This window comes from Electrona antarctica (genome assembly GCF_951216825.1).
Source record: "Electrona antarctica genome assembly, chromosome: 5".
NCBI lineage: Eukaryota > Metazoa > Chordata > Actinopteri > Myctophiformes > Myctophidae > Electrona > Electrona antarctica.
Window position 1 is genome coordinate 31867132 of NC_136810.1, and position 13452 is coordinate 31880583.

Here is a 13452-nt window from a genome sequence, read left to right on the forward strand (position 1 = left end):
TCTCCAAAGTTTGCCATTAAACTCAACATGCTTCTGCAAGTCGAGAGATGCTTTTTGGCACATCACAAATTAGAGTCTCTGTCTATGTCTATGCTTTCTTGCTTTAGGCCTACTTTGGGAAATATTATTCACAAATATCATAAATGAACTTCTTCCGAGTTCATAGAAATACATATACTGTATATTTTGTGACATGGCTGTTTTACAGAGATGTGTGGACTGGAGACTATTAGCGGTGCTCAATGATTTTCTTTAAACTCAGCTGTCAATTTTTCCATAATGTTAATGTGATAATGTGCAGGCAATTACTATTTGTTTGCAAATGCAGGGTTTTTGGATTCAGTCTTTTCATCTATTTAAATGAGGTAGGAGAGCCAAAAAAAGGAAATCATATGCGACACTGACACAAAGAATTATATTCATGAAAAGAAACTGCATGACAATAATGGAAGCTTTAGAAAATGCATATGCTGGTGTTCAAAACAACTTCTGAATCCACCATTGAGCACTTTCCTTTCTCATTGTCCTCTATTTAATGTGGCACTCCTACACACTACATGTTCAATCGCATTTCCAACAATGACAGCCCATTTTACCCTTTGCCACTTCTATACATTCAGGCCACTGGTCAATACAGTTGACATTTAACCACAATGTCATTATAGGCAAACATATAAAAAAAGCTAAAAGAAAAGCAGAACAACAAACATAGATGAACTAGGGAGGGACTACTGTTTTATGTATTGGTAGTTTATGCAGCTTATGATTTTAGAATAGTTTCATTGACCTTTTATTTATTAGTTCTTCCTAAATGAAACGTATAAAAGCAACCACAATGAACTTGAGTAGAAAAGTCAGACTGCCTGTCTGAATACCCCTTATTCCACCCTGGCCCTCCCTTTGTGGCTGCAGCAGCTTGATTCCTACTGGCTGTTTGAGTCATGGCTTAAGCATACAACAGTGTCTCGTGCCAAAAATAGATGATCTACAAGCCCACAACACGTTGTGTGAACTCCAATTGGCTATTTTTGATGCTTGAATAAAAAATGAAAAAAGTATAAAGGCTTTAGTGGTCGGGACGGGCAGCCACGTGTCTACACATGCCACAGCCCAACATGGCTGGGCGCCAGTCTGAATCCTCATAAAGTATAGCCCACCCCGGGTCATGTTACAGCTGTCAAGCCCAGGCAGTCAGTCTTTTGAAGCCTCTGTCCGTGTGTCCTTATAGAATGTGTTTACATAATAGAAAAAGATCAAATAAAATGTAAAGGCAAAAAGGACCAAAGCATTTAAATACAAAATGTTTTGTGTCATTGCATATTCGTAATTTTTTATGAAACTGCACATCAACAAAACAAAGTTTGATCATGGAAATCAATGTTTGATCAATGAGTTTCAGGCCAAGGACGCATTATTATAGAGATGAAGCAGGGACCACCACTACTGTCTATCGAAGTATCATGGTCATGGTATTGACATGATACTGACATGATACTTTCATGATACTGACATGATACTGATGATCATGTCAGTATTATCATGGTCAGTATCATGTCACAGGGCTGTGACCGTTTCTGATATCCCTGTGACAGGGCCTGTCACAACATGGTCACAACCCTGTCACAGAGAGGGCCTGTGACAGGACCATGACAGCCCTGCCATTCAGTGCTGTGAGAGGGGCCTGATGTGACAGGGCCTGACATCCATTATACAATTCTACTTTATAATCATAACAGGCTTTTTTCTCTCCCTGGAAGCAGGATACTAACTACATAATAATCACATACTAACCTGTCGGATATTTGGAAATCGATGAGATGTTTTCTAAATTTTATAAGCAACCCAAATACACAAAAACGAATTGTGGGGGGAAGGTAAGAGACCTGGATAGGGGGCGCTGGCCCAAAAACGTAGAGAAACACTGGAATATTGTAGCATCAAAACAGATGAGATGAGATCAGATGATCTAATGTTTTTAACATTAGATTTTTGCTTTGATTGCAACATTGCTAAATGTTGTCAGTGAAAATATAACCATTCTGTCCTTTAGAATAGATGCCTACTTGCTTCACTTTGATTGTGAATCTGGAAAGCTCTACTTGAACAGCAAATTACATGAAGCCGCTTATGAACTTGATGTCCTGTTTTCCAAACCTTTCAGAGGATGTTGAAAAATGACAATGCTATTTTTCATTAAAATAATGAAAGGATTCATCGTCCTCCTTAGAGCATGATTTATACTTTGTTGTGAGAAAGAGCTCACTGTACTTTGTGCATTAGAGAACCACACTCATTAACTCTCAATTACACTCATACTGAATGAATCAAGCCGGTAACATGTAACAAATCAAATCCATTTAGCTTCCAGTGAAGCAGCCAATGAAGTGGTTTAATCTAGCATTTGTACTGTACTGTACTGTACTGTACTGTACTGTACTGTACTGTACTGTACTGTACTGTACTGTACTGTACTGTACTGTACTGTACTGTACTGTACTGTACTGTACTGTACTGTACATACATTAGACTGTTTGTCACTGCAAGGTCACAGCTAGGTATTTCAGAGAAAATACCAAGACAAACAAATGGATTGTAGAAATTATGATTCATATCTAAGTATACAAAGTTGTTAATATATTATATAAAAATTACGCAGTTTAAGTCATTATAGTACCCATGTCCAAAAGAAAACTAAGAGGAGAGACAAATATGGATTGAGATCAATACTTATCCACACCACAACAGTGTTCCTCTTCTGTCCATAAGTGAGTTCTAAACAGCAGGCTGCATTGGCTATACTCTACCCTCCATCACACTAACCACCGTCACAATGTCAACACCTGTTGTGATGTTACACCTTCTGCCACTGCTTCGAGGAGGTAGAGCCAATCTGCAGACCAACAAAGAAGACCTGGTATCGGTGCTTCCACATGATAAAGGCCCCAGCAGCACACACAAGCGCCTGGGCCAGGTTCAGCACGATCTGCACCAGGAAGTACACTGTGAGCGTCTGGGTAATCGCTTCACAGTCGCTGGCCTCCTTATAGGTGAACGTGCGGGCAATGGGGTCATCTGGGTCCAGGGTGCATATGCAGTCCTCCCCTGCCTTTTCGCATGCCTTGAAGTTACTGGTCTGTGAGTAGTGGTGACCAGCAAATGCCATTACCAGGACTGAGATAACTAGGCCTATTGTGCACAGGACAAAGTAAAGGAGCTGTAGAGGGAAAACAGAAGACAAAGGGCAGAGGGTTAGCATTATAGGAATGACTGGTTCTAGTACATCTGTGGTTCCCAAACTGTGTGCCGGGGCACTGGTGTGTCATGAGAGAAGTTCATGTGTGTCTCCAATATAGACAATATTTTTAAACTTGCTATATTAGTACTTTGTGAGCACTCATTTCCAGTCATGTGTACACTACACATTAAAGGGGGCTAGAGCCCTGACATATTCCCTCCCAATTGACCTTATGCACACCGCTGCCATCTTGCCAGCAAGGTGGTAACTAAGTGCAATTTCCCATTGACAGCCCACGCTGGGAAAGACCTACCTACGCTGTAGAATGTATCAAACTTTAATTATCCTCTTTCTATCGGTAAAGTGTTTGTTTCATAAAAATCCACCGTAGACATGTTATGAGCTACTTCCTGTCAAGAAATTCCTTGGAGATGATTATTTCAGATGATTGTCAGAGTTTGGAAGCGCTCATTATCAGTAAAACAACCTCCTGCTGCCTCCTGCATTATGTGCAAATTCAAAACACGTGGTACGCATGGGCCGTTGAGTGATATTCAACGAGCACTTCCAAACTCCAACACTTAAGCCAAATTCCAATACCCCAAATCTCGGCCACTCGCTCACTCACACTCGGTCATTCCAGCATGGTGTTGTTACGGTGACATTGGTGACCTGCACGGTGCACCTGCCTAAATATGTGACCATCTTATGGACTTCACATAACTTATATGGATATCTTTAAATACGTGGCCTAAATATCGCTAGGTTGAACTCTGCAAATAAACAAACTGCAATGATTTATGTTCACTGACGTTACGTGATTGTCTACACGACTGTCACATATTTCTGCAGGTCACCAATTTCACCGTAACACCACCATGCTGGAGTGAGATTTTGGGTATTGGAATTTGACTTTAGAAGAAAAATCACCTGCAAGGAATTTCTTGCCAGGAAGTAGCTCATAACATGTCTACAGTGGATTTCTTTATGAAACAAACACTTTGCAGATAGAAAGGAGGATAATTCAAGCTTTTCGTACAGCTGCAATGTTGGTGAGTTTTACATTGTTTAATACAATCTGATATGACTTCTATTTGGATGAATGGGCTGTCAATGGGAAATTGCACCTAGTTACCACCTTGCTGGCAAGATGGCAGTGGTGTGCATACCACCACAAATAACTGTAGATGCCTCAATGGCCGCTGCAGTTCGTTGGAGCGACCTGTCTCCAATGGGAGGAGGAAGTCAAGCGGAATCCTGAAGGCTCTGATTGGCCTACCGAACGTACGTTCCGTTCTTCAGTTTTGCTTCCGCTGTGCTTCGCAAGGAATCTCGGGGAAGCTTGCCAATACAATCACGCATCGCCATCGCCTCCCGTTGCCTCCATGTTGCCTTCCGTTGAGATACAGACGCCCCAGAGCCGGAAGAGGCGTCCTACCTTTATATGTCTATGGTGCATATACGGTCAATTTCTCTGCCTCACTCGCCTCTCCCTGAAGCCTTGATGAGCCTGAGTGTCATCACCTGACACCTGTGGGGACCAGATTAACTAGGTTGGCTAACGAGCTCAAAACACTATAAAAACTGGGTTGCGTGTGAACGCCTTGTCTTTCCTTGAGTTTGAGTTGATGTGGCAGGTCAGGTCCAGTGGTGTTTTAGTTTCTAGAGCAGTGGTTCTCTTCTCAAAGTGGGGGTTATTGGACTTCAAAATATAGCAGATATACAAGCTCATAGCGTGTGATGTGACGTGCTATGAGGTCATAGATCTAAAAATGCCTTAATAGTTTATATTGGCTACTAAAAATTACAAGCTCACAATGTGTCACATTACTTAGACACTGATGAAAATTAACATAAATCTTCCTTCATGTGGCTCCCTGGTACATCTTTTCTAGCCTGGCTAATAAGCCAGACTCAAATCACACTGTCGTGTGGTATTTGAGTCTGGAGATGTTGTGTATGGATCTTGTTTCCTGGGGGGCGGGTTCAAACATTTTCTCTTTGACGCAATTGGTCAGAGCTACTGTCAGTCAAAGGTCTCAAGCATTGAACGTCACTGTACCAAAGCCCGCCCATATTGCATACCGTGTCCCGATTGGCCACACCAGTTCTCTGGTGTAGGAAATGGGCGTACAATTGAGCCTCTCCAGACCGTAATCCGCCGGCAGACAATTTTATTTTTGCCAACGGCTGATTCGGTCTGGCTTATTAGCCAGGCTACATCTTTTCAGCTACTGGGTCCTAGTCTAGACATACAAATGTTGGAGGACCACTTTTCTACTGCCCATGTTGGAAAATAATAAAAACACTGCGTGATGACATAGGCAAGCCCTTATGAATAAATGTAGTTTATTCACAGGTGTGATTTCCATAGCTCATGTTCCTCCAAACACAACTGATTTGAATTATACAGGGCTATAATCTGTTTTGAATATCATTCAAGAAGATGTCCAGACGGTGCATATACTCGTTTTAAACTTAACCTGTACACTAAAACATGTATCTAAAAACATTTTAGGTTAGAAATAAGCAATGTACTATAGTATCATAAACATGCTTCACACTTCTGTGCTGCCTACAGAACTCGCCGAATGACAGTAAAGCACACCCTCTCGTGTAATATTGCTTAAGTATGACTACAGTCTGAACCTAAGGCACACAATACTGATGTAATGTACCTGGACTTGAACCTGGGTGTCCCTTATAGGCTGCTGGGCTACATGCAGCGCTACTATGCGACACACTGACTGACACATGTTCATAATTCATATGTAAACCTTTGCAGCTATGGATATGTCCAACCTTTGTCCGCATGCTGTGTGAGTGCCTTTTTGTAGTTTATGTAATTGTACAATCTCAATAATACTAAACCCTTCATCTAAATCCATGGCTTATATAACAGCAGCCCTCATTCCCAGTTACACGCTACTTATGGAATTATGCAAGCAGCGAATGTTGCTTGAAACTGCATTTATATTGATTTCAAAACAGCTGTGAAATCTGGAGAATTGTTTACCAGGAGATAAATGTGAATTGGGATTTGTTAGGCATTGGCCAAACACCTACAGTTGGGCAACTCTAAAAGGAAATGTTCTGAAACCCCCCAAAACTGTAAGGAGATCCATTCTCTTATATTGCAGTTATTTACAGACCACTAAATGAAAAACTGCTTTAGGCAAATCATCTGAATACATCGAACACCATGATGAAAAATGATGTTTTAATCAAACATTCAGAACAGTGAACAATTGCTGAAAGTGCATATAGACATTTATGTATATATAGATATTTTATTTGCTTCTTGAAAGATTTTGCCACAGTGAAAAATGTATAAATCAGTGACCTGGTGCATGGATTAAATCCACCAACTCTAAATATATAGAAGAATTATTGAACCACGTGGTCAATGAGCGGGATTATTATTATTTACAGTATATTGAAAGGAGGATGGAGGAAGGCGGATGACATGCAGCAAAGGGTTGGTTTCGAACGCAGACAAGCTGCGGGAAGGTTGCAGCCTGGATGGGGATAAATACAGACTCTAAAGCCTTATTTATGTGGTATGTGCCCTTACCAGCCACCCAGGATAAAATCATATTTTGGGCTTCATTAAAGGTAGCATATGAGATGGGAAATATGAAATAAATTATATAACATGACCACAATATCATCCTATATTACAATTGAAAACATGTGCCCAAAAGCATGCACAGGAACAAAAGGCACCAGCTACTACGTCACTGACACGCTGCAACACGCTGCAACACACACTGCAACAACACACTAACACGACACAGCCTTACCCTCCGCGTCGATCCACGGCTATCTCCTCATGTCGCGCCGCACGGCCACATTTAACAACACCCGCGTAAAAACTGTCATTGCACTGCCACTAGAGCCGCCTCCCGTCCACACTCACAAACAACATCAATATCAATAATAAACACAAACACGCCACAAGCACCGACACCCCCGCCTAATTTGTTGCCACGTCTATGAAAACAAGCCCAGAAAATATGCCATTCAACACGCTACTTACAACTCGCTTACAATTCGCGGACCTGGCAACACTGCATCCTGTTTTCCCATTGGCTACGGTTGCTTACAACACGCATTTGCACTGCATCTTGGGAGCAACACAGCTTAATGTAGGGGTCACCGATTGCTGTGCTACATCCCCCTCATGTTCTCACCACCCCGTTCGGCTGCACCACACACACTAACCTACACAATTCTCCACATGCAACACAGGGCCCTTATTGGCTAGCCCCCTCACATGGCGATCCCCACGCAGCCAACCACAGGGCAGCCAGCCACACACACACACACACACACACACACACACACACACACACACACACACACACACACTCATTCTAACTTGCATGGACAGCGCCGCGATTACATACACAGTTTACCATACGTCCTCTTTTGGGGGCCTGTCCGGCCAGTCCGGGTGGTTTTATAAATACCTTCAAATGTCCGGGGTTTTACACGTATCGCCTGTAGTGTATCGCTACGCTCACAGACCATTCACACCAATGTGTATTACAATGCACGTTCAATGGTTCGTAGTGGAAAAACACTGAGAGGTGGACTTTCAGCCCCAACCCCGGAATGTGTATTCTTCATAACTCTGCATGCGCTGCACGCTCACACCACTACCACTGGTCCCGACCGCAGATCAGAGAAAGGCTCGCTGGCTGCTCCGCTGTCTGCAGATAGACAGACAGCGGAGAACTATCTCATCATTGACATGCAGAAAAAGTAGCCTGCTGTTTACTCAGCTTTCTGACTGACCAATGAGAAGCACATTGTATTGTCTGCAAAGGAACTATGTGTCTGTCACAAATACAAGTTCTGTCCTGCAAGCCCATGTCATGTCAACACAGACAAGGCAGCTGTGCGCGCGGTGAGTCCTGCAAATTATAATGACCCAATATTATTTTGTACAACCTAGCAAAGCATAAGATATGATGGTTTGGAGAATAGGCTGGTCTCTCTTTTTACAACAGATAAGCCATTGCATACAGGTTCTCAAACTTTTTAATTTCAAGGACCCCCATAACTCTGAGAGTCAAACCAAATGGACCCATAACAGTCCCATTTCATTCCATTTCCACAGTATCAGAGTTAACAGTTATAAAAGACTCCATTTGGTTACATTTTTACACTCTCAGAGTTACAGACCTGTAAGGGTCCATTTGGGTCCATGTGTTACACTCTCAGAGTTACAGACCTATAATGGGTCCATTTGGAACCCCCTCAAGGAACCATGAGGGTCCCTGGATCACACCTTTCAGAGCCACTGCTTTAAATAAATACATAACTAATATAGAGCATATTTGATGCATTTATTGTTAGGCTCTAGATTCTTTTGACATCTCAATTTAACACAACCGCCCACGCACGGCACATGCACGACGTGCACGACGTGCACGCGCATGTGCACATCCACATCCACATGCACGCGCGCATGTGTCCTCTTTTTGGTAATTCAGAATATGGTATGCCTACACAGTTAAAATAATGCAAACACGCAAATCGCACGAACGACTGCGTCGACACCTGGCGTGGAACAAACGGGACGAACCGAGGCGCATATATGGATAAGAAGAACAACACTACACGCGCGCGCGCGCACGCGCTGCAACACAAAACAGCTGCATAAAACGCGTGTCACTGTGGACTTCTGTATCTGTGGACTTCTGTATCGCAACGCGGGGCAACGCAACTCTGGGATGAGCGGGCCGAAGGCCCGCGAAATTCTAGTGAAAATACAAATGTGATAGTTTGATAAAAGCTCGTAAAACTGAATTTAGTGCATTTAAATTGCATTTGGAGTATAATATGGAGGCTATATTTTGGGGCTTATCTTCATGCTGCAATGCTTCTCTGTAGGCCGTACAGTACGTATTCAGGAATTCTATATTAGATGGTGTTGGCCAGGTATTGTGCTTCTATATGTAATTCTATATTAGATGGTGTTGGCCAGGTATTGTGCTTCTATGGACATGGGCCTTGGTAATACACAATAGTAGGATGATTTTAATGGCCGCTATATTTTCAAGAGAATACTGTCTGTTGACAATTATGTTATGCAATGAGGAGAACATACTCATTCACAATTTGGAATCCTACAAAACTCTTAAAATCTGGAATGCATCCGATGTCTTTCTCTCTATACTATTCACAGTTGTGAAATAAAGCCATACAATAAAATAGTGCTGGCCTTGCAGTGTCAGTGTATAAACCAAGATCTCTCATTGTTTGGTAAAAGCCCTGTATACTTTTATTGCAAATAATACTGTGACTGTCTCTGTGATTCCAACCTCTATAGTTGAATGAGAGAGAGAGGCTTGCATTTGATAAAGAACCCATTTTGGCACCATACAAGATGTGACAGATTGCCCATTAGAGGAGCTGGTTTAGTTTCTTTCCTTTCACCTCTACAGGAAAGATGTGAGAAAATACATCTGAACTCACCTTACAAATGAACTGCATGAAATTCTTCTCATCAGGATGATAGGTGATGCAATACAGGATGAAGCCCACGACAGAAACCAAACACAGCTATAACAAGACAGCAGAAAACATTTCATATAAGCTTGGTTACCTTCACTAATATCACACACACACACACACACACACACACACACACACACACACACACACACACACACACACACACACACACACACACACACCACACAACATTTTGAGTTAGCATAAACTATCTTTATAATCCATGCACATTAATTGATATAATTTAATGTCATAAATAATTACTACACTGCACCCAACTATACTAAATAATATTACTTCATGCTAATTCTGTTTTGCCCCAATCAACATGACTGCTTCTGTTAATATGGCATTATTCAGCATTAAGATGTCATCTGTTTACATTATCACAGCAAATTAGATAGTTTTCCTCCTCTTTGGGATAACACCCACCCACACTCATTCTCTCTGTGCAATTGGAGTCTTGTGACTAACATTCAGCATCTAATTTAAATGTTTTTCCCAGGTTCTTAAGCGGTCAGGATTCTCTGGAAAGTTCCTGGTGACCTCAGTGTTTTTCACTCAGAAAACACTGAATCTCGTGAGGAGCTAACTCGGGATGCTGAAGTGTCCAGAGATGTTTTTTGATCTGTGATTGGCTAGCATGGTGGACTGACCAAGCAAAAAACAAACATGTTGTTCTTAGACTAATTTGTGACCTTAAAGCAGTTTGATCATGAGGGACATTAACAATGTTCAATACCGTAGTTAACTAATTATGTGTTTTCTTAGAAACAATTACATAAGGACATTTAGTCATTGCTGTCTTTTTTGTGTAATTAACTATATATAGGTTTGTTGTGCTGCAAGCTCCAAATGTTTGGAGCTTGCAGTATCTCTTGTATGTGAAAGTATCTCTTGTATGTGAAAATAAAATATGCATCCCACAATAATTAATAACATCAGAAATCAAATGGTAAATGGCATGTTGTCAATATTCTCTCTTGCACAAACATTACATTGTTCACGTGAAGTACTTGTACAGAACAGGCCATTGTGATTGCTTGATGGAGTGTTATCTTACTGTCAGTTCAACACTGATGCAATGATTAACTGGAGTATATTTACTATATTTAATACAGTAGATCATTTGATGTGTCTTTAAGATTGTTTGTGTAAAAGGGCTCACTGTTCATGAGGGACTTGAAAATGGCCATGACTCATTATGTCCATGCAGTGCACTGTATATGGCTGAGTCATGCTGCTCAGGGGGAACTTTCCTTTTAACAACTACATCACACAGTCTCCTTTTAACTATAGTTGTCTCAACTTTAAAAACGTTGAGACAGGTTAGATTAATTACATTTTCTCTTTATTTTTCTCCATCTGTGTGTTTATTGATAGGATAGGACAGATGGCAGAATGACAATGAGGAGAATCTGTGTATATACGTTACATATTTACAGGTGATAAGGTATTCAGTAGCTTCATGCATCAAAAAGGGGCATGCTGGATTGAGGCATGCTGGGACAGGGTTGAAACAGGGACAGGCGTGGGTGGTATAGGGTTTGTCACACCAGATATTCTTTATTACCTACACATACCAGCAGTGCAAGCAGGATTGGAAAATGGAGATGGATGTGAAGATCAAGTCGATGATGTGTTTGTGGGCAAAGTCCTTTGATTTATATAGCAGGAGTTTTCCTCACGTACACTTGCAGACAGTGCTGCATGTACTGTACCCAGCGTAGTCTAACCTACAGTGTGTGCCGATGCTGACATGCGGTGAGCTGAGGTGAGAGAATAGACATAAGTGGGGAGGGCATACACATGGCAAAATCTGGAGTGTGACCATTTTCACACATTCAGAATGAAATGAACACTCCAGATTTGACTGTGAAGCCACTGAGGATCATGCAGCACTGCAGCAGGGTGAGGTTCCAATCCATGCAGAATACATTGACTGTTGTGTGGAGAATGGTGTTAGTTAGTTAGTGCATAAGGACGAGGCTTACAATGATCCCGGCCCAGTGAGGGGTCTCCCTCGCCATCAGCGAGGGGCTGACGGCCAGCATGAGGAAGGCCACGACTGCGACGGAAACCCCCAGCAGGAGCTGCAGGGGGGCGATGATCAGGGGGACGCGGCAGCCCCAGCACTTATGGGCGTCCTGAGGCGCCGGGCCCTCATCATTCTGATCCTCCTTCATCTTCTCCTTCTCCCCTTGTCCCATATTGCTTTAGAACCGCCTTGCCTTGTTAGCTCTCCAAATGGCTGCTGTGTTGATTTCTCTTTCTTTCTTTCTCTCTCTCTCTCTCTCTCTCTCTCTCTCTCTCTCTCTCTCTCTCTCTCTCTCTCTCTCTCTCTCTCTCTTTGTCTGTCTCTCTTCCTGCTCTTTGCTCTTACTTTACTCAACTTTCTGCTGTGCTGTTTAGGGTGGACTTGCTGACAGCCGCTCCCCCCCTTTCCTCTCCCCTCCACTCCCTGCCGAGGCCTCCTCTCACGAGAAGCCCATAGCTTGGCTGCTATTTGGAATCAGAGAAGGCTCTGAACTAATATGGAAAACATTTGGAGTGGATTCCACGAGCGGTTCCATTGCCACATATAGAGCAGCAGCATACTCTGGAGGGAAGGAAGAGGAGGGAAGGGGGGGAGCAAAGGGGGACTCCAACGTACGACTGGAAGCTTGTGCTGTTATGGGAAGTTACCTCTTGCAGGGGAGGAAGGAGATCATGGTGGGTGGGTGAAATCCCCCGGTGCAGGTTAAATAAAGACTGGCATGGAGACATTCTAAAGTGGGGGTGGGGGGACGGGTGATTGGATCATTCTTTGTCAACACTGCTACACAAAAGGGCCATATGCTGCAGGCCAGAACGAGTCACATGATTAGGAGGAAGAAGAAATGTGATCATGAGACATGTGAGAGGGCATTACGTGTCTCTGAGCCACTATGAAAATGATGAGAACATGTGTGATAACTGGAAATACACGAGACGTCATTATGTAAGGAATGTGAGACACAATTAGTTTCACTTTTTGCCTATTTCAAATTATTTAAACAAACAATAATAATCATATGATATGAGTATAAATTAAGTAGTAATAGTAATTCAATACAGTCTACCAATAATGAATGGTGGGGGTATATCAGAATAAAACTTATTTATGAAAATGTATTTTCACTCGATTTGAATAGTGATCAAATGTAATGAATTTTCTTTACAACTTTTGGGTTGCACATGACCAATGCGACAGGTGTCATTTCAAGCTGATATTTGTCTACAACACTTTTGTGGGTCATATGCATCATTATCAAGCACATCATCGCACTTCTGTGGCCAGTCAAGTCCCGCTGAAGGGTTTAACATGACATGACACTTTTTCTGTGTCTTAAATATAATTTCTTTAACCATGTCACTTTAATGATGCACATGATACTGTGATATCATATACTTTTATAAACTTTAAATGTTTTGTTCCACATATACACAAGAAACATATCTACCCTCTGTAGGACTAGTATCCATCCATCCATCGCAAAAAAAAGTGTTTGTATATTAGATTGGTCTGTGCCTTCCTTATTTTGTTCTGTATTCTCTGTCACTTTCTTCTCTCTTTTCCTATAGCTTTCAACTCGTCCTGTAATAGTTAACTGCAATGTTGAGAGCTTGCATATTTCGCCCACTCTTTTACACCTGGCTGTAATAGTGTGATT

At 42.0% G+C, this 13452-nt stretch overlaps 1 protein-coding gene across 1 annotated transcript; it reads right to left on the minus strand.

The window, feature by feature from the left end:
• Nucleotides 1-2712: 2712 nt before the first annotated feature.
• sspn (sarcospan (Kras oncogene-associated gene)) lies at nucleotides 2713-12345 on the minus strand. Its single transcript, XM_079501675.1, has 3 exons — nucleotides 11755-12345; nucleotides 9722-9808; nucleotides 2713-3214 (listed from the first exon to the last, which is right to left on the minus strand). The coding sequence occupies exons 1-3, from the start codon at nucleotides 11968-11970 to the stop codon at nucleotides 2852-2854; spliced, it is 666 nt and encodes a 221-aa protein (XP_079357801.1). The 5' UTR covers nucleotides 11971-12345; the 3' UTR covers nucleotides 2713-2851.
• Nucleotides 12346-13452: the final 1107 nt, after the last annotated feature.